This window comes from Pipra filicauda, unplaced genomic scaffold (assembly GCF_003945595.2).
Source record: "Pipra filicauda isolate LSUMZ 115617 unplaced genomic scaffold, ASM394559v2 scaffold73_size2923735_pilon, whole genome shotgun sequence".
Taxonomy (NCBI): Eukaryota; Metazoa; Chordata; class Aves; order Passeriformes; family Pipridae; genus Pipra; species Pipra filicauda.
Window position 1 is genome coordinate 699,053 of NW_024104909.1, and position 21,348 is coordinate 720,400.

The window sequence follows — 21,348 nt, forward strand, 5'->3', positions numbered from 1 at the left end:
TGTAATAGGTCCTGCAGACCCAGGATTTCACACCCTGAATGTCTTTGGAGAGGACAGAAAAAGAACAAGTACAATTTTTACATAGTTTTGGCCTACAGAAATTATTAGAAGTTGATCGTGCTGCACTCTGGAGTGTGGTGTTAATTCAACTGCTCCCTTCTCTGTTAAGAGGTGTTTTTAAGTTAGCTGAAATGTTAGAATGAGTGCAGAGAGGGATTAGGTGATGACAGACAGTGGAGTGTGTTGCCCAGAGAGGTGGTGGACTCCCTGTTCCTAGAGATGTTCAAGAACAGGCTGGACGGGGCTTGCAGCAACCTGATCTAGTGGAAGGTGTCCCTGCCCATGGCAGGGGGTGGAACTGGCTGATCTTTAAGGTCCCTTCCAGCCTAAACCAGTCTGGGGTTCTGTGATTCTGAGGTTGTTACCTGCACTTGCCTTTAAGCAATATGTTTTTAATATGCCTGTGAGGCCATAATCTCCATGTGACTGTTACATCATGTTCGTCACAGAGGTGACTCTTGGTTCTTTAGGGGGTGTTTCTGGCTGTTACACATGATTGTGCTTCCTTTAATATGGTTTAAATCTTAGTGTGGACAGCTTTAAAGTCTCCATAGGTAAGCTTTGCCATGGTCTCACAGGTGTCTGGATGAGATGGAGGAAGCACAGATGTCATCCTCCAGCAAACCAGTGGTCCCTGAATGTCCCATCTGTGGGAAGCAGTTCCAAACCCCACAGAGCAGAGTCAGTCACCTGAAACGCTGTGCTGTGGAGATGGATGTTCCTCCTAATCTGCTTCTTCAGGCAGTGCAGTTGCAGGTGGCCACACTTGGTGATGCACCTCTTCACTGTCCCAGGTAAGCTGGTAGAAATAAAAGGTGCTGGTTACTTCCTTTGGCCTGGGGAGAACAGTTAATGCCAGGCTGACTGACACGCTGGGTGAGCCCTGAGCCCAAAGAAGCCCAGAGAAGGTTGCCCGGTACCAGGTGAGGAAGATGTGGTGGTTAGTTGGGAGAAATCATCTTGCTTTCCCTCAGAGGAGGTCAGGTGGTAGATGACTTTAAAAGCCAGCAGGCAGGAGCAAAATGGGGAGTAAATGACCTTACACTGGTTTGTCAGAATTATTTGTGCTCTCTGAGGCAATTACTCAATAGAGCTGAATGGTGTGTTTGAGCTGATTGAGCAAACCACGGGGTACAAGTGTGCAGGCTCTCCTGAGATCTGCGGTGCCTCTGCCTCAGCTCCTTGGCTCGTGGCTGTCCCAGGAATGTGCTTTCACCCTGAGCCAGAGAGGAAGCAGACGTGATGTTTTGGAATGTGAATATGTGTTTTGGTACAGAGCTGCATCTGCTCATTTGGATTTGAGCAGAATCTTCAGAGTGCAGCAAGTGGGGCCTGAGTAGAGGGGCTCATAAGTCCCTTTGTGCAGAGGAGGGATTGCCTGTTCCCTGTGGAAGCAGAGGAGTGGGGAAGCATTTTCTAGGGATCTTGGTTTTGCCCTGCTTCAACTTGTTTGTTCCCCTATGGTACAAAAAACCATTCCAGGTGGAGATAGCAATGTTACATCAGCACTGTGGCCTTGTGCTTACCTTTCCAAAATAATACATTCTCTAAATTACTCTTAAGTTGCATGAATGATAAGAAATCCTTTGCTCTCTGCTAGGAAAGAAAGTACTGAATGGTTTTTATTATGCTTGATATGGGAATCTCTCTGAGCAAGCAGAGCAGCTGGTCTGGAGTGTTTCTTGTCTCTGATCCAGTCACATTAACTGGGGCTTCCTGCTGCATTCTTGGATTTCAGCAATCAGCCGAGCAGGGCAAAGCGAAAAGGCTCCTCCAACGAGGACTCAAAGAAAACACAGAAGAGGGCCAAAATGGAGCCTAAGGATGAAGATTTGCAGGTTGCCATGGCAATGTCACGCTCTCTGTTGGAGCAGGAAAAGCAGGAGCAAGCAAGATCCGTTACAAATGTGAAACCAGTGGCTGCTTTCCCAATCAAATGGAAGCCAGGATCAGGTATGTGTTACAGTGAGTTAGTGTCAGAGGCTGTGCTATTGCAGGAGTAACTGCCACAGCCTGCTCTCCACCAAAACCTTCCTGTTGGGTGCAGGAGGGATGACAGCCCTGCTTCTGTTTTATTGAAGCTGTCAGAGCTTCCACAATATGCAGTATCCACACACAGTCAGGAGCAGCAGCAGGATGTCCCTGGGTTTCAGTGAAATCCCTGGGGAATCTTGTGCTTGTTTCCACCAATTGGTTGTTTTGAATCCTTAAGTATTCTTAAGATAAGCTGTTGTTTTTCGTAAACTGCGAGAAGGAATAATATGAAAAGGTCATTTTTTGCTATTCCAGTAGATTTTTTGCTATTCCTCCCGCTGCAGCCTGGATTAATGCAGTTTTCTCAGCGTTCTCTCTTATCTCTGTGTCCTTTCTGCAGTGGACATGTGTGTACACTACATTTTGTTGAGCATGTGCCTCATGCAGAAGGGTTTAGAAAGGCAGAAAAATGGCAGGGGAGAGCACTGAAAGCTGTAGAGAGGGAAGATTTCATGACCCTGCTCATGTCTCCTCCTGCCAATAAGTACTCCCAGTTGGATTTGGGGTTGGCCAACAAGACACAGGATTTCCAAATGGAAGCTGCTCAGCATGTGTGTGAGCTGTGGTTTGATATCCATGAACAGAACACAAGAAAAGGAGTCCATGGATTTGGTGGTGGTTTTCCCTCCCTTTTTATGCAGGACTGCCATACAGGCAACATCCCATGGGTCTGGGAGATGGACTGCATGGCTATCAATGGCTTCCATAAGGATCAGATTTTGCAGAGATGTGAAAGCCCTCGACATGCAGCAGAGCAGTGTGAGGAGGAGTCACCCTTCTCCACAGTTCATTTCTCCTGTGAGGGTGATGCGTGGCTCCAGACCTGCAGAAATCTTGCTGTGTCCAGCTTTTAGCTGCCTTTGGGTCATCACTGAGTACAGCTGAAGGAGCTGGTGTGTTGATCTCCCCTGCCCTGTGTGTTCAGCTGTTTGTTTACTTGGGTTCCTCTTCTTTTTAAAGAGAAGAAGCGGCGTAAGAGAGGCCCGGCTGCCCCTCCGCCGCTGCTGCTGCAGGACCCGGAGAAGGCGCGCAGGAGGATCCAGGAGCGGGTGGCTATGCTGCTTGCAGAAGAGGTGGAATTCCCTCCCACCCCCCAGCTTCCCATTAGCAAGATTTTGGAGGGTGAATCTGGGAAAGCAGCCTGGCTCTTGCCATTGTCCAAAGCCAAGGAGTGCTTTTTATGGAAGATCAGTGCTCTGACAGGCCCCTGTGACCCCGAATCGTTCTACACTGCTGCACTGACCCCTCCAATTGTACCTTGGAAGCCTGTGCAGGTGGGATGCTCTGTTGTCCTTGAGTTGATATATGTGTGCACATATCCCTGTATCCCTTCTGTTTCCTCATTTGGGATTTAAACAAGTGATCCCTGCTCTGCACACTCACTGCTCGTGCCCTGTTCTCCCCTGGTTTTACAGGGGTTTGGGATCTTGAACTTCTATTTCTCCCTTTGGGAAGGAGACCATGGCTCACATTACCACACTATTCCTTGAGCTTTCAGAAAATAAAACTGATGGGAACAGAGAGTACTGAGTAAAGGGACCCCATCCTGCTCATTGTGCCCCTAGTTTGTCCATGTTTACAGCAGCCTGGCTTTTATTTTCCTTCTTGACACTTTTCGCTGGTCAGTCCTAGTGTGAGCTTTGCTCCTGTGTTGCACTAAGCAAGGATCTGGGTGAAAATACTGAACTGAGGACTGATATTTTCTAGCACAGAGAGGTATGAGTGCCTGGAGTTGTAAAATAAAGCATTTGCACTTCAGGCTTTCCTTATGCATCCCACTGCCTCTCGGTGTGTGTGAGCATTGATCCAGTTTTCAGTTCCAGTGTTTCATTCTGGGTTCACCTGGATCTGACTCTTTTAGTGCTCTGTATTTTTATAAAAAGTGCCCACAGAAACAGACAAAGCTCTTTCAGTCTCTCCAAGAAGAAGGATATCACTTCCCTTCCTTCCCTCTTTCTTCCCTTGAATTATTTGGTGCTTCTGTTCAAAAACTACTGTGCATATATAGGTGCTTTGTTTAATACTTCTTCCCTAGTCAAAGCCCAGTGTTTCTCTGGATTGTTGCAGGTTGGAGCTGGAGTGGGTGGAGGGACTTCATTCTATGAAGAGTTTTGACCTTCGTTCAAGCCAAAAACTGCCACAGAAGTTTAAAAATAAAAAGTAGGAAGGTCTTTAAAATCATGGCAAGAGTGTGTTTTCCCTCTGATTCTTTCCATTCAGAGAAATGGCTAAACCATTTTTCTTAAAAATAAACAAACTCTTTTTATTGGGAAACAGAGTCCAAACCTGGAAAATATCTGCTCCAAGGTGAAAGTTTGATTTAGTTACACATAACTGCAAAAGCATTTCAGAACTCAGAACAGAAGCACCTGGAGAGCTTCAGCTGGGACTGTTGCAGGCACTCCAGCTGTAATGAAATATTTAGAGGATGGACTGGGAGCATTTCCTCAAGCCTTTCTCTCTGCTTGGCAGTTGCCTGCAAAGAGAAACCAACTTCCTGGAGAAACCAACTTTTCTGTTATAGTTTTCTTTCTTCTGTTCAGAGCTGTCTTATCTCTGGAGAGTCCTTCATAAAACTGCAGAGAGCTGTTCCTCAGAAGCCCCTGTACCTGGGGAGTGCTCTGTGATCCTTCATAGATGTTTCAAAAGTAAGAAGTAGAGACTGTACTGTGAGCTCTGCAAACATATAAAACAGGACCTAATTTATTGGTGTCTTTTTTTCCCCTCCTCTTTTGATCAGAATGAGAAGCCAGAGAACCTTGTGCCATCGGTGGGATCTCATCAGCCAGAAGTATCCCAGCAAATTCAGCCTCACCTCAGTTCTCAGGAACTCACTTGCACAGAAACTGGAGGCCAAACTTCTGATGAATCCAAGCCAGGCCCTGAAGGAGATGGGCAGTTTTTATCTCCCAGCCAGAAGGATGCTCAGACTCTGCAGGACCTGGTAGAGTTGGCCAGGGAAGGACTTACCCTTACTCAGTGGAACCTTGATGTTGGCCACGGTCAGGCAGCAGAGCAGCCAGGTGAGTTCTGGCAGCCTTTGAGCCCTGTCCCTGGTTCCTTCAGCCTCACAGGGCCCCACTTACACTGGGCTAAGTCAGAGAGCCATGACAGCACCCCACAGGTTGATGGTGTTGATCCGAGAGGTGTTTCTGTGGGGGCACATTTTCCTACAATAAGCTTTAGATGTAATCAACTTGACATTTCTGAAATGATTCATAAATCCCAGCATTTAAGAGAACTGCTGGACAGCAGGTGCTAAATTTTATTTTTGAATTCCCTTAAAGATAGCAAGTATTTTCTGCCAGGAGGGAGTCTGGATGTGTTCAACAGCTGGAACAAAATCCTCATCCCTGCTTATCTTGGGCCTACAAGAGAGATGGAAAGGGACTTTGTACAAGGGCATGCAGTGATAGGACAAGGGGAATTGGCTTCACACTGAAGGAGGGTATATTTAGATTAGATATGGGGAAGAAATTCTTCCCTGTGAGGGCAGAGAGGCCCTGGCACAGGTTGCTCAGAGAAGCTGTGGCTGCCCCATCCCTGGAAGTGTCCAAGGCCAGGTTGGACGAGGCTTGGAGCAACCTGGGCTAGTGGAAGGTGTCCCTGCCCATGGCAGGGGGTGGAATGAGACGGGCTTTAAGATCCCTTCCAGCCCAAACCATTCCCTGATTCCATGATTGTATCTGGACAGCCTTTCTGTTGTGTGCACTGTCTTTTCAGGTCTTGAGACAATCGGATGAGAGATGCACAAGAGGGGTGATTTTATGTTGGACATGGATTACCCAAACCTGGAGTTTATCTGTACCTATACAGGGTTGAAAAAAGTACCAACATCTGGAATTCCTCTATGGGCAGCTCTCTAGTGTCCCCAGTCACAGTTGCATGTGGTGCCCAACTGCACATTTCAAGGTCACTAGTACCCCTTGAAGTGGTCTGGCTGTTCAGCAGAATGTGTTGTGTGTCCTGTTCACCTGTGAAAGAGAACATGGTTCCTCAGCTCACCTGTCTGCATTTGCACTTGGATATAATATTCCTCACTTCCCCTGCTAAACTGCAGCAAATGATCCCTGGTCCTATAATGTATATAAATAACAGCTGAATGGTGCTTGGGTACCCACAGCCTGTCACAGCCCAGAGCCAAACCCTCCAAAAAGGCACGAGGGAGAGGCTGAGCCTTCAACATAGCCAGGCTGGTTATAGCAGCTGTCACAGCAAGGATCCTGTTAGGAGTTCTTAGGTCACTCTGGCTCACAAAGAAGTTGTATGTGATTTGTGATGTGCATTTTCTTCCCTGAGGAGAAGAACTGAGTCCCAGTGATCCTCCACAGAGTGGCTTTGTGCCCCCATCCAAAGAGAGGAGCCTCCTCAGGAGCAGCAGTAAAAGAGTAAGGACAAGCCTTTTTTTCCCCACTTTTTATGTATTTGTTTATAACAATAAAAAGGAAGCTATAGCATTTGTTCAATTCTTACAAGAGTGGAATATTTCCCATTCCTTTCTGTGGAAACCAAGAGGTGCTTAAGGTTCACAGTGATTGAGGACACCTGGGGGGGTTTCACTGATGCCTGGGGGTTTCCTGTGCTTTTTCCAAGCATCCTGTGGGTTTTTCAGTGCCTGTCCTGTCTGACAAGTGATGATTTAGAATTCCAGGTAACAGGAGGCCAAGCTGTGCAGGTTAAAGAGTTACGTTACAGCACTGAGAGTGTTAGCAGCATGTTAGGCAGGACTCTGCTTTAATGCCCAGGTTATCCAAGAGAGAACTGGCTGCAGCCCAGGAGAGACAGAGATGAGGATTTTCTTATCAAGCCTGTAGTGTCCTGTAGAGCCCATCTTACCCTGGATGCGCCAGCAGATGTGTAATCCTCCATGACTGTATTATCAGTTTTCTTCAACTGAAGTGTCTATAAAAGTAAAATAATTCATTTTCTTACCAAGGTTATGTACTTTATCTGGTAAAACTCACTGTCTTTGGTTTGATAGTAAATAACCATGCCATGAAAGCTGGTACATTTTGGTGCTAGATAAATTTTGATGGCCTGAGAATGTACTTTCTTATTATGCTTATAGGATTAAGATACTTCTAAAAGGAGACAAGTCCTTGAGGTGGGAATCAGTATTAAACTTGAGCATCCCAGCTGCTTGGTACAGAAACTCTCAGTATGCTTTGAGACTATTAAAAAAAAAATAATCCTTAGCAGGAGAAAAGTCTTGTTTTGTTTTCTGAGCCTATTAAATCAGAGGCCTTTAGCAATACAGAAACTGTTCTGACATTCTTTAGTTGCACCCAGCAAAACCAGTATGACCATTTTTTCAGATACAGCTTGATTCCATGGTAGTTTTCCTGAGCAAATGAAGTGTTGCTGAAGAGCTGGATTGCCAGTGGGAGAGATTTGTGCCTTATATGAGCACAGACAGAGTGTAACCATGCAGAGCAGATGCACCCCTTGCACTGGTAACACATCCCCCTGTGCTGAAGGCCCTTGGTCACATCAGTGGGGTCCAGTTTCAGCAGGAGAGAATGCTCTGGTGTGTTCTCCAACAGCAGCACTTCCCCACTCGGAGCTGTCTTTGGGCCTTGCACAGAGAATGGAGCAGCCAGGAGGTTTCTGGCCTTGTTTGATTTCCCCACTCTTGATTGATAATTTCAGCCTCAGCAGGAAAGCTGTTCTGGGCTCTCTGCCTGGGGCGGACCATCAGGAGGCTGTGTTTGCTTCTGGCTTCCCCAGAAGCGCCTTGCAGGTGTCCCACCTGCCAAGAATAAGAAAAGCAAGAAACATCAGATTAGTTTCCAGACTTAGTTTCCTGTCTTCCCCTCGGAGATCAGTCCACACCACTGCCACGACATGCAGAGTCTTCCCCAGACCACCCATGGAGGCTGGAGGAGCCGCTCCTGTGTGTGCTGCTAATTACTGTTGGCTGGAGAAAGGAGAAAGGTTGGGTTTCCACAGCCCACTGCTAATGTAGAAACCTGCTAATAAAATAAAGAGCTGTGTTGTTCCAGGTGGAACCGCATCTGCTGCAGATTTTCCCTGGAATAAAACTTGCGCCTCCTCAGCTCTGCAGTAAGTTTGAAAAGCACAAAATCAATGATTAGGGTGTTAACCATCAACTGGTTTCTGCTTACAGTCAGCCGGCCTCTCAACCCAGCCGTGAGCTGAGGGTGTTTCACACTTCCCTGAAACACCAGCGACTTCCAGAGCTGCAACACTTGGAGGGATCTGAGTCTTTAGGTGGTTTCCTGGGGTCTGTACTGCGAGCAGCTCCAGAGCATTCATCCTGGCTGTCTTTGGCAGCACATCCCAGGCTTGACCTTACCATCACCATAACCAGTCTGAGGTAGCTCAGTCAACCAGCCCTCCCCAAAATTCCAGCAAGGGGTTCTAGAATGATAGTAGTATGTTTGTTTTTTTAAATTAGAGTGGAATTTTCAAAAGGTGTTTCAGTAACATGCTCATAAATTCCTTTCAACTGGATGCCTACATTAGTTTTATTCCATGGGGGCCCTTTGGTGCAGAGCTGCTCTTCTCAGCTGTCACTGCCAGAGAGGGAAAGGCTCGTTTCCCCAGCCCTGAGTCATCCTCTTTCCTCTTACCCTAATTACAGCAAATTGAGTTCAAGTCTGTTAAAGTGGAAATTACAGTTTCCTAAAACTGTGGTGGGAGGCAGTAGATTAAGAGGCAGCTACAGGCTGTGGCTAGACCACACCAGGAAATGGTGTGGTGAGGATCTGAGGGTGATAATGTGCTGTGATACAAGTACAGCAGAGTACAACACCTTCTTGCCCTTCACAATGGGCAGATTGGGAAAAAGTGGAGGAAAACAAAACCAGGAATGTCTGTTTGTCCCGTGGAAGACCTGAAGTTCATAAACCCGATGATTACCTTCAGGAGGCAGAGGTGGTGTGTTCAGGCACAACAGTGCTGATAAACTCTATTATTCCTTCTGTTTTTCCAGGGAAGCGTTTGACAGCTGTAACCTAACATCTGTCTTTGTGTTCCTTCTGTGTCCCAGTCCTCTCTCAGGCTGCTGGCTGAAGATTTCGGGGCAATGGTCAACAACCCCCACCTGAGTGATGTGCAGTTCCAGGTGGACTCCGGGGAGGTCCTCTACGCCCACCTGTTCGTGCTGTACGCGCGGTGCCCGCCGGCCGCGCAGGCTGTAAGTGCTGCTGGTGTTCCCTCGGGAATGTCACTGGGAATGCCACCCACGGCCACTCAGTGCTCCGGGACCAGCACAGAGCACTGCTGGGCATAATGGCCTCGGGACCAGCAGTGGTTCTTCAGCTCAGAGAACCAGAACAAAGTGGCAAAATATGTGGTGCTTTGTCTGTGAGGAGCCAACGATCCTTCCTCGCGTTCCTCCCCTGAGCAAGGGAGGAAGCTTCCCAAGTGCTTTTTGCCCTTGAATTTTGGTACCTGTGCAGTCTCAGACTGCCTTGTCCATCTTGGTGTGTCCTGCCTGGCACCCAGGCTGGGAAGTGTGAGCAGGGAGTAGGAAGATTCTGGGAAGAACTTTAACCTACGCAGGTTTTGTCACTCTGGCTTTGGAGGTATCTGCATTGACTGTGCTTTTTGCAAGGCTAGTGAAGGAGTTCTTATGTTGCCAGAGCATTTTAGGTTGAATAGCTCCAAGCCTGCTCCTGTGCAGGCAGGATAGAGAGCCTGACATTTGAGTTCTGCCCTTTCAGGAAGCTGCCTCCAGTCCATACAGCAGTTCCCTGGCAAAAGGAGCATTCCTTAAAGCTGCCCTTTGGAAACTTTAGTTCTGTCCTCATGTGTGTTGGCCGTAGCATCCCCCCAGGGTGACTCAGGCCATTTCTAAGGGCTCTATGAAAGTTCAGGGTGGGGAAGCAAGTTCATATTTGCCACCCAGCAGTCTTCATAGGAATTTTTTAGGGGATCTTCACAGCTATTAGCAAATGTGTGTGTGCCCACAAAACAAAACTACTGGGTTAGCCACGTTACTATTTCCTGCTACTCAGCATTCCCATCCACTGATTTCATGAGCAGGAATCATTTGTGTGGGTAGAGTTGTGGGATTTGCCCTGACCTGTAGTTTTGACACCTGCAGAGCAGCATTTCATGTTTATTTTCTGGATAGATGAGGAAGTGCTCCTCTTTGATGGAGATTTTGATTAACAAGGAGGCAGTAATTAATCAGAGATAACTTTGGAGCTTGTGTTTTCTGTTGTGTGGGGTCCCCTAACTTTGGAGAGAGTTTTGGATAACACAATATGTGATTTGGCTGCCAAGGGAGTGAGACCTTACTGAGCTGGAGATGCATTTTGGCCAAAACCTGAGATTAGGCTGGACCCACAAAGATAATGGTCCAGTCAGTGGAGTAGTTTTTTGTGTGGTGTCTGTTTTCCTGTGAGAACCAGAGTTTGGGCAGCGCATCATGGGGGTGGGTAAATTCAAAACGGACCAGATGAAGCTCAGCTGTAGGGAGGTGTAGATAACTCTGGAAATTCTGCTCTGGGAAGTAATTTGATTCCAAAACTAAGTGCAGAACTCTAAGACCACCTTTTATATGTGTGACTAAAATGAGTAATTAAACTCCATCAAAGCTGACATCCATGGGGTCAGGAAGGATGTGGGGAGCTCTCTATAACTGCTCATCTTGCTTTCCCTCTGGGGCATCGGGTCCCGGTCCCCGGGCAGGACACGTGTGAACAGAAGCACTAAGCTGAGAGGAACAAGGCTGAACGTTGGTGTTGCTGTTCCTTTCGTAGCAAACAGAACTTTGCTTTGCTGTGCCCCAGGTTCACAGCCAGGGGTTCGTGGTGGAGGAGGACGGGGCGGCGCCGACGCGCCGTGTGCTGCTGAGCGACGTGACGGCCGAGGCCGCGGGCGCCTTCCTGCGCTACCTCTACGCTGCTGACACCCACGTCCCCGCAGGGCTGCGGCCCCAGCTCGGCGCCCTGGCTGCCAGGTTTGTGTAACGAGCATGTTTTGGGATCCCCTCGTGCTGTCAGCCACGCAGAGCCCAGTTTCACAGAATCACAGAATCTCCTGAGTTGGAAGGGACCCACGAGGATCATCGAGTCCAACTCCTGGCCCTGCACAGGACCATCCCCAAGAGTCACACCATGTGCCTGAGAGGATCGTCCAAACACTCCTGGAGCTCTGGCAGCCTTGGTGCTGTGCCCACTGCCCTAGGGAGCCTGTTCAGTGCCCAACCACCCTCTGGGGGAAGAACCTTTTTCTAATATACAACTTAACCCTGCCCTGACACAACTTCAGGCCATTCCCTGGGTGCTGTCTCTGGTCCCCACAGAGCAGAGCTCAGGGCCTGCCCCTCCTCTGCCCCTCACAAGGAAGTTGTAACTGCAATGTCTCCCCTCAGTCTCCTCTTCTCCAGGCTGAGTTTGATATTTTGCAGTTTTAGTGACTTACAAGTTCCATAGTCCTCTGCTACATCTTAAATGAAACACATAAGAGATGCCCTCATCTTTTCCACAAGTCTCTCTTTAGGTTGTACCTGTGTGAGAGTTTCTAGGTTCAGTGTGTGCTCAGCAGAGTTTGCCCAAGGGTTTGGTCTCAGGAGGTGCATTGGCAGCTGATGTTGACCATGATTAGGATATCTTCTATATGTGATTTTCACTTCATCTGAACAACACTTGCAGAATGTACTGGATGCTCAGAACTTTAATGTGTTGTGTCAGTCACGTTCTCAGTTGTGGTCCAAGGCGTGCACTAAGTAAAGAGCTTGAAACAGAAGCAGTTGCTGAAATATGGGGGAGGAAATGGTTGGTTCTTGCCCAAATATATGTAGAAGTGCCCTGTCACTCCAGAAAGCCATGGAATTTGCACGTGGCAAACATTATCCAGCCCCAGCCATTCTGCAGGTCTCTTCCATTGCCAGTGGCAAAGGTATTTTTTTAGTGTAGTCGTGTCAAACTGACTGTTAGGTCAGTCTCAAACACAAAAAAGAAGAATGTGCCTGATGCTTTCATGTGAGTGACACCTGGAAAGGGGGATTATGAATTTCAGGAGTATCCTGGAACTTGTACATCTTAGGAAACAAGCATCCTCTTGCAAATTCCTTACAAGGCTCACAAGAGTGATCAGGTAGGCAAATGGTGAAGAAATACTGGAGGAGGAAACACTAATGTTACTATTGTATCCTCACAGGTTTGGTGTCAGGGAACTGATGGCAGAGTGTGAAAACAGCACCGGAGGGAGTCAGGTGTCTTCTGGAGTGGATTCAGAAGATGATCTTCTCTCTGTGAGGGATGACAAAGATTGTGAGGACAGAGCTGAGAACTTCCAAGATCTCTTGAACTCAGTGTGGGTGGGTGAAGATGAGGAGGAAGAAGCTATGCTGACCCCTGAATGCCAGAAGGAAGATGACAGTGGGGTGAGTGAACGGGACCTGGAGGAGATCTATGAGTTCGCTGCAACCCAGAGGAAGATGGCTAAAGGTGAAGGAGAGGTGAGCGAGGGAACAGACTGCAGCATCTGCAGTGACACTGAGACAGCTCAAGGTACAGACCAGCCACCTGAGGGGGAAGAGGCAAAGAGACCTGAATCTGCTTCAATAAGCAACAGCTTCAAAGTTCCAAGGGATGGCAACGATGTGGAAAGATCTAAATGTGACTCGTCTGCACAAGAAGAGAAAATCCAGCCTATAAATAGATGCAAGAGCATGAACCATCCACAGACCGCTACTGTGCCTCACCACAGTGAACCTCAAAAATGGGATGGAGCATCCCATGGTGCTAATGAAGGGGAGGCTGTCAGTGGATGTGAAGGTGTGGAGGATTCCAAGTCATCTCGGGTCTCACATGACGAGGCAGATCACTGTGAGGAACAGCTTCCTGGTTCCCAGGGTGCTACTGATATAAATGATGGTTGTGAGCGCTTGTTTTCTGCCTCTCAGGGGGATCACTGGGAGCCTTCCCCGATGAAAGAAGTTATCAAAGAATCAGGAAAGTCCCCTAATGAAAAACATGTTGATCTTAATGACTCATTTCTGTTCAGCAAGTCACAGAAAGACCACTCACCATGTAGGAATGGTTTTTGTGGGAGTCCAGCTCCTAAACCTTATATGCCCCTTTTTCCTGCTGTTGGCTCTTCACCTGCATCTCCAAAATCAGAGGGAAAGTTTGCCAGAGACCATGTGTCAACACCAAAGCAAAACAAAAAGGAAAAATCGTTTCCCTGTGATGAAATACACTCTCAGAAAGCCAAGGAGCTGGATGCTGCACTGAGAAATGAGAACATAGTTTCTCCAGCAGAGCTTCCCCACAGTGATTTAAACAAGCACACACATGTCCCAGTGTTGTCATCACCAGGCAGGACTCAGGATGCTGCAGCTCAGGGGAACAAGGAGGGTGATGTTATTGTTTTATCTTCTGATGATGAAATGGAGTTACAACAAGACAAGAAGTCACCAGAGTCCAGCCCTGCTCCGAAGGAAATGGAAATCCCTGGGCAGCTGAAGTGTACAGAAATAGAACAAGGTCCTGAGGTACCAAAACCTGAACATACCTCATCAGTTCCTGAAACAGAGCAGAGATCAGCCCAGGTCTCATGTGGCAGTACAGACGCAGTGCATGTAAGTAAAGATGTAGAGGTGTCCCCTGAATTGCCCCTCAGCAGACAAACAGGTGCTTGTACAGAGAGCAAAAGGAGTCCAAACCCAAGCCCTGAGAAGAGGCTCAGTCATGAAATGTCCTCAGGCACAGACAGCTCCTGGCTCGTGCCAGGCACACCAGTTCTGAGCAAAAACAGAAGCTTCTCAACACAGACTCACGTCACAAGTATTAATTCTTTAAAGAGTCCAAGATCTAAACTCAGCACAAAGAAGTTAGCAGCAGGTAGTAGTAACCATGAACTTACTGGAAATTTAAAAAAAGTCCATGAAACAACACTGTCAGATAAAGATTTGCCTATGGAGAGCTCAGCCACTGAAAGGAGCGTGTCCAGCAGCCCAGCAGCAGGCTCCCTTTCCAAGAGCTCCCCACCAGTTCTTCCAGTGGATCCAGTTCTCCTTTCCCCTGGCCACACCAACACGAAAAGCAAATGTGCCGATGTCTCAGGTTTATCCAAACCTCCGTGCCATGAGCAGCCCCTGGAAGATGGACCAAACATCAGCGTGGTTGAGGTCGAGGACGGTGAAAGGGAAGTAAGTTTGCCTTCTCTGGGCAGCAGTGTCCTGCTCTGTGAGGAGCCCCCGCTCCCCACTGATGACTGTTGGCACGTTGAGTACCTGTCACCAGTCAGAGGTGACAGCCAGGGCTCCGGCCAGGTCAGCTGTGCCAAGATCAGCACGGTCACCAGCCCCAGCCCTGGCTCTTGGCAGGACCAGTGGGAGAGCCCAGTCCACACGCCTGGAATTAAGGGCAGCACCCCTCTCCAAGGAAGTCCTGCTGGCAGGAGAACAACTTTGCTCTGCCCTGAGAAGAGCCCTATTGAGGCATCTTCATCGTTGGGCAGCAGACCCAGTTACCTCAACTCCAAAATCTGGGATGATTGGAATGGAGAAGAGAAGGAAGATGAGTTTCCAGAGATTCTTCCTCTGTCTCAGAGGTTGGCAGCTGCAGCTGGTGCCTGTCAGATAGATCCTGTCAAGACTCCTGGTAAGAACTCGTATTCCTACTAGATTTGTTGGACTAGTTAAAATTGGGTTTATTTTAAGTGCTTATCTCACCTGTGGCACCCTTGATATATTAAAAGGGTCTTTGGGCCTTCTGATCTGAAGAAGTTGGCAGGGCCAGGCACAAAGAAGGTGCAGTCATTTGCTGTGGGAGAGAGCCTAATAATAAATGTGGGATTCCTGGAGCACAGCCACTTGTGTTTTGTTCACACCAGTCCTTTGGAGTGTCAGTACTCCTTGCAGCAGCCTGTGGGTACCTGGAGAGAAAAAAACAACCAAAACAGAACAAAACACAGCCTTCAGCCTGCATGCCAGTGGATATTTGCTCCCTGTAGAAGTGGCTGCTCTGTGCACTCTTGCTTTTCACACATCTATGCAGCAAAGCAAAGCTCTTGCATCCTGCAAAGCTCCATGGGTGCACTGCTGCCTCCTGCTGCCTTCTCCTTGCTGGATCTGGGCCCTTGTGAGAGAGCTCTGCGTGCCCAGCTCACGTCCTTGCATGGTTCTTTCCATGTAAGACCAGTTACTGATGTCACAGTATCTAATGAAATATATTATTAATTATGCCATACTAAGTGATTAGTTTAAGGGGTGTTTAGAACACGATGTGTGGGACTGACTGTGCTTTGTGGTATCAGTAAACTGGTGTCATTAAATCAGCATCTAATTCTGGACCCCGGGAGCTTGATTTGCTCAATTTTTTCTGCATCAAGTCTCTATTACGAAATTTCTTTCCTGGGAGAAGAGCCACTGCCCAGAATTCAGTAAACATGGCTTTTAACTGCTGTGTAAACATTCCCTGCTCTAACAAAGCCCTGAATGGGCTTCATTTTCAGATGTGATGTATGTCCCAATTTAAGCTGTTTTCTGATGTAAAGTCAATAAAAACCAAGTATCCCGGTTTAGAGGAAAAAAAAGTGTTGTCTGTTCAGTCCAATATGAAGCTGAGTAATAACCAAAACAGCTTAGAAGAAAGTAGTTGCTGTTAAACCATTAGTCTATAATTTTAGCTTTCTGCCACTTAGAGGGGAGGTTACCAGCCATTTTAAGTTCTTTCTCTACTAATTCTGATCATGATAATTTCATTCTGCTGCAGAACCTTCCTGTCAGGAGCACAGCAGGTCTCCCAGCACTCCAGTGACCCCCATGCCAGCTTATTCCATCATGGAGACCCCACAGCTGAAGAAGGAGTTGAGCAGGTAAGTGTTACCTCTACCAGTGCAGCTCTTCAGAGCAGGAACTTGCTGGCAGGTAGCGTGGAAGAAGGTGAACCATGGGGAAGCTCCAGCCACTGCTTTTTGAGGTGACATCCCACTTTTCCAGCTGTGCTTCCCAGCCTGAGCCTTGCCCCGAGCTGTGACAGTGGAAGGTGCAGCGTTACTGTAACCCAAACTCCCCCCTTTCTCTTCCAGATTTGGAGTTCGTGCTCTCCCAAAACGCCAGATGGTGTTGAAGCTGAAGGAGATATTCCAGTACACTCACCGGGACGGGGACTCTGACTTTGAGGATGACATCCCCTATTCCCAGCCTCTCCCACAGGAGTCCCCGGCCAGGCAGCCGAGGCAGCCGAAGGCAGGCCGGGCTGGAGGTGGGAAGGGCGCCGGCACCTCCAAGGCTGGGGGCAAGAGGAAGCAGGTGGTCACGGCTTCTTCAGGGCTCCCTACGGATAAGGCTGATGGTGGATCCTATGGGAAGGGCTGCGCAGCACCCAAGGGGAGAACTAAAGTGACACCTCACCCAGAAGGAGCCAAAGAGCAGGAAAAGCCCTCTGTTTTTTCAGGGCCTCTGGCAGCTGATGGTGAGGAACCGGCGCTCTCGGCATCTCAGGAGTCGGCAGCTTCTTCAGGGGATGGAAGCGACATCTCCTTTGGATCACAGAGGTAAGGCAACAAAATCCCAACCAAAACACCCAATGGTGCAGGACAGAGATGAGGTAGGAATGAGGCAAAGAGAGGCGAGTGTCTGTGTGGCTACAATGGCCCTGCCACCTCCTTGGGTGTGTCATTTGGAGCTCAGCATGCTACTCCAAAAGGAACAGACTTTGGATTTTCAGTCTCATTCCCACTGAGCTATTCTCAGAATATAAAAGGGAGTGTGGCTGTGTGTGGGCAAGGCCCAGAACTGGCACGTCTGGTCTGCGAGTTAGTGACAAGGAGCACTCCGTGTTTCATGAGAACCTGCCGCTGGAGCTGGGAGAGCTTGGCACAGCACCCTGGGCAGAGCCTGACGCAGTACGGGTCAGGAGCCTGGAATGCCAGACAGCTCCGGATCAGTGCTGTCACAGCTGGGATGGGGAAGTTTGCAGACCCCCTGCCATGTTCTGCCTCACTCATTTTGTGGGTGCCAGTAGGGGAGAGTCTGCGACCCTGCAGAGGGAAGTCCCAGGGGTTCCCCATCAGGGATTTTGGGGAACTCTGGTCCTGTCCTTGATAGCCTGTTCTTTCCTTGACCTCTGGTCTATTTGATCTTGCTTTTAGTTCTTTTGTGAATGGATTTGAAACCTGTGCTTTTGCATCTGAGGAGGAGGAAGAGGAGTTTCCAGCATCTCAAGCAGCAGCTCGGGAAGAAGAAAAGCTGGAGGCAGTGAGGTGCTACATCCGCTCCAACACAGCCCTGTACAACAGGATTCTCTTCTATGAGCCACTCGAGCTGGTGGATCTGCACGCAGAGCTCAAACAGAACGGCATCAAAATTTCCAAGGCAAAGCTGCTGGACTTCCTGGATTCTCAGTGTATCACATGTACCATGGCCGGAGCCCGGAAAGAGCAGGGACAGAAAAGAAAAGAGAACAAAAAACAGAGAAGGCGATGCCGAGTGAAGGCCACTCCTCCACCCTGACAGTCCTGGGCGTGGAGGCCTCGCTGCTGAGCTGGAAACCCCCTTCCCAGATGGAGCTCCCATGGTGGGTGCTGGGTGGGAGCACAGCTCCTCCTCGTGCCCTGCTCCCAGAGCACATCCCAGAGAACAGGGCTGAGCCGCGCTCCCGTTCCAGAGCCATGGGAGCCTCTGCTCCGATGGCACAAACCCCTCCATCGCTGGCCTGCCTTCAGCACACAGCTACCCTAGACCCTCTTTCCCCCCCAGTTTTACTTTTGTGCCTTTTCTTTCCATTTTTCCAGTAGGTTTAGGTCCCCAACTTTTCTTCATGGTGGTGCTTCCCTCAGTGACACTTTTCATGACCTTTTCCCTGGCTTTGGGCTGGGAAATGCATCCTCCTTCACCTTCCAGTATTCAATCCACTATGGAAAGGGGTGCTTGTTTGGACTGGGGACTTCCACCTTCCTCTCTTCAGCACACTTTGTCCTGCTGATTGTGAAGTAGGACATGTATGTAGAAATACATACAAGGCCTTTTTTCTGTCCTTGGTTCACTTTCCAATCTTTAGTAAACTTTCTAAATCTGTGTTTCTAGAACAGTTGCAGAGCAGTGGAGGTGTCCTTCTTTGGTCTCTTTGGGATGGCTCCCAAAAGCACCCCTGACACCCAGTGTCATGAGAAAGCCCCTTAGATTGGAAAATTCAGTGGGGTGTGTCCATTTCCAGGCTGGATCTCTGTTAAAATCCCTTCTGCTGCATCTCCTGAATGCCCTTTGACCTTATTGGTGTGGCCTGAGTGTGTCTCTGGCACAGATGTCTTGAATGCAAGATTACAGTGCCCACTGGATCTCTTCAGCACTTCTTACACCCTGAAATAAAACTGCTGTTCTGATCAGTCCCATTTACAAACTGGACTGATCCCACTTGGAAACTGTCTGGGACTCTTGGGGAGGTCTTGGACCCTAAATTGTCTTATTCTGTGTATCAGGTTTCACATCTTCTGATTTCTTTCTGTTCTGGCACTTCAGAGTGTGCAAAGAGTCACTGAACAAAATGGACACAACACTTCACAAAAAGAAGCCAGATTTCTAAAGGTATTTATAGACTTGGAATGTAAAATTTTTATTTTTTATTTTTGATAAAGTATTATCTTCAGTTTTGATTTCTATTCTATACAATAAACAATCTGTAAAGTCCTTATTCTAAACTCTAAGTAACAACTTAGAAGAGATTTAAGGGAAAGGTCTAAACAGCAGTGTTGGGTCTGGCTGAGGGCAGGGGGGTTCACAGTCTGCGCTGGGCCTGGCTGAAATCTGGAGCAGAGAACTAGAGGAAAACTGGAAGAAAAGGAATTGCCAGGGCCACCCAGCAGCAGGGAGAGGTGGAAAGATCCCCAGCAATGGCTGAGGAACTGAGGATCTGCTGCCTGGAGTGAGATGAGGACGAGCTGCCTGGTTCCTCTGGGCTGGTGGGTGTGGGGCTCTGTAGGGAAGGGCCTTGCTGGAGCTGGGGATCCACGGTCAAGTGGAGAAGTGGAGTCTCCTCCTCTTCCGAGTCATCCGTTTCCTTCTCTTCTCTCTCAGCAATGCCCTCTGCAGAGAGCAGAGGCCCAGGAACGTCCTCATCAGGTCTTGGTTCTCCTTCAGCAAAAGGATCAACTTGGAGCAGCCCTGCCCCCGGCAGCAGGTCCCTTGTATGGCCGAGGCTGTGTGGCCCTTTCTCCTGGAAGACACAGGACAGGGGGTCAGATGAAAGGGGCTGAGGGGCCTCAGGGGGCTGAGCCCTCTCTGGCTGGGCTTGGCCTCTCCTGGAGAGACTCAGGCCTGGCTGGGCTGTCCCAGGCAGACCAGGAAGAAGAGCTCAGGCTGCCTGGTGTCCCTGGGGCTCAGCCTGTGCCTGATTCCTGCCCAGGGGGTGAGCCCCACCTCTGCCTCGGGGCCTTGGGCAAAGGCCTGGCAAGGAAGAGGCCCAGGAGCCTCGGGGCCTGCCCAGCTTTCCTCCTCCCTGGGGGGCTGCTGGGGAAGGGAAAATGGGTGACCACTCCCTCTCAGTTCAAGAGCTCCCAGCAGTGACTTTGTTATGGGAAAAAGACAAAGCTTGCCTTAACTGGCCTTCCAGTGAATGCTGCTCCCTCAGTGTACTTGTATTTCTCAAGTCTGCACCTCACACATGGAAAAGCTTCAGTCCTACTTCCCAGTCTTAATATGGGAAAATAAGTATCCCGTCCCAGGATTTTTTTGTTCTGTTTTTGGGTAAGACTTACATCTACAGTCAAAGATTTTGTGATCAATTCTTTTATTACATGTTACCTTCATTGAATTACCTTCAGTCACAGTTCAGTGGATGTAAGTTATAATCACTCAAATCACATCATGTCATAAAGCACTGTTTAGCAGGAAAAAAAGCTGTATTTTCATACCACATCTGTGGTATGTGCTGTCGGTGTTTGGAGGTGACCACTTTGCAGAGGCTTGCCTTGATTCCTCCTTATTGCTGAACTTGACAAAATGTAATTCTAAAACTTTTGTTAGATGACGAGAAAAGGATTTGAAATCTTTTGCAGCCTTCAAGACCACAAGGATACATCTGACATACACTGCAAATTATCTGAAAGCAATTATTCATTCTCCTGCTTCATTAATCCATGAGCAATGCAGGCCTGCCTGATCTAAGGCTGGTGTTGCCAACTGCCAGTGCTAATGTGTTGCCAAATAATTAAATTTGTAAATATTTCTGTGGTTTTTACCTTCCTAATGCAGGCTCATTTGCCCTGAAAGATAAATTGTCATAATTTTTTATTTCCAGCTCTGTAGTAACAGTTATCAAAAATAGTTTGAGACCTCTTTTTTTTTTTTAACACTTCCAATGCTGCAAAAAAACCCCAAACCTTTTCAACTAGAATATTAGTTGTTAAGTTAAAGAAAGGAGCAGGTATGTTATTGGCATTGCACAAAGCCTCTGTCTCACCAAGATGCACCATGTGAGCTTCTAAATTTGCTGTGATAATCAAATGACCGGTGGGACTGATTTAGGATATTCCATGTTGGTTTGTGTATTGCCACATTTCATGCCTGGAAAAAATGGCTTTAATAGGTTTATTCTGCAAAGCTGTGCTGCAGATTTCTGTGAAATAATTCTGAGAAGAGAGTTTTCTTACACAGGCAGAGTTCTGTGCGTACACTTACCCTGTTTAATGGCGTTTCCTGAGTGGTTGTTACACAGCACCGTTGTCTCTGACACGGCTGAGACCCTCGGAGGTTTTAAGTACAAAATAACTACAAAATGTGTTCTGTAAAGCACAGAACATAGACTGCTGTGCCTTCCCCTTCTTCTGGGCTAACAGAGTCACACTAAGGGTGCCAGTGTTTAGATATGGAAGGGATAAATGCAAGAGCAATCCTCCCTGCAGCTCTCCAAGGGGACTGGAGCTATTTCTGGGAGAGCATTCCAAATGTGCTGGTTTGCTTCTTTATTATCCCAGCATAAGATTTCTTCCAGAGGCGTTGTCAGCTGGTTAATGAAACACAAAGTGCCAGGGAGAGGTGACACATCCCTGTGATCCCCCTGAGAGGCTGTGGACTCCCTGCCCCTGGAAGTGTCCAAGGCCAGGTTGGACAGGGCTTGGAGCAACCTGGGATAGTGGAAGGTGTCCCTGCCCATGGCAGGGGGTGAGATGGGCTTTAAGGTCCCTTCCAACCCAAACCATGTGTGATTGCTAAGAATTTAAGCTCGTGCCTGAGCTCAGACCAATCCCGCTGCTTCTTTCCAAATATTTGGGACCTGGGCGGCCTCAGCCCAGGTTGGGGCCCCAAATCCTGGAAGGGCACCGAGCCCACGT

General features: G+C 48.3%; 1 protein-coding gene across 3 annotated transcripts in view; it reads left to right on the forward strand.

Moving 5' to 3' along the window:
- Positions 1 to 18,710, forward strand: part of SLX4 (SLX4 structure-specific endonuclease subunit) — a 30,639-nt gene extending 11,929 nt beyond the window's left edge. For 2 of the 3 annotated variants that reach the window (XM_027750922.2, XM_039389569.1), the window contains exons 6-16: positions 639 to 854; positions 1,799 to 2,013; positions 3,055 to 3,368; positions 4,835 to 5,117; positions 6,394 to 6,482; positions 9,107 to 9,253; positions 10,857 to 11,026; positions 12,229 to 14,678; positions 15,792 to 15,894; positions 16,108 to 16,575; positions 17,173 to 18,710. In XM_027750922.2, the coding sequence (XP_027606723.2) occupies positions 639 to 854; positions 1,799 to 2,013; positions 3,055 to 3,368; positions 4,835 to 5,117; positions 6,394 to 6,482; positions 9,107 to 9,253; positions 10,857 to 11,026; positions 12,229 to 14,678; positions 15,792 to 15,894; positions 16,108 to 16,575; positions 17,173 to 17,533 (4,816 nt within the window). In that variant the 3' untranslated portion in view covers positions 17,534 to 18,710. The remainder of the gene's footprint in view (positions 1 to 638; positions 855 to 1,798; positions 2,014 to 3,054; positions 3,369 to 4,834; positions 5,118 to 6,393; positions 6,483 to 9,106; positions 9,254 to 10,856; positions 11,027 to 12,228; positions 14,679 to 15,791; positions 15,895 to 16,107; positions 16,576 to 17,172) is intronic. The other variant, XM_027750924.2, reaches the window with a different exon arrangement.
- The last annotated feature ends 2,638 nt before the right edge of the window (positions 18,711 to 21,348 follow it).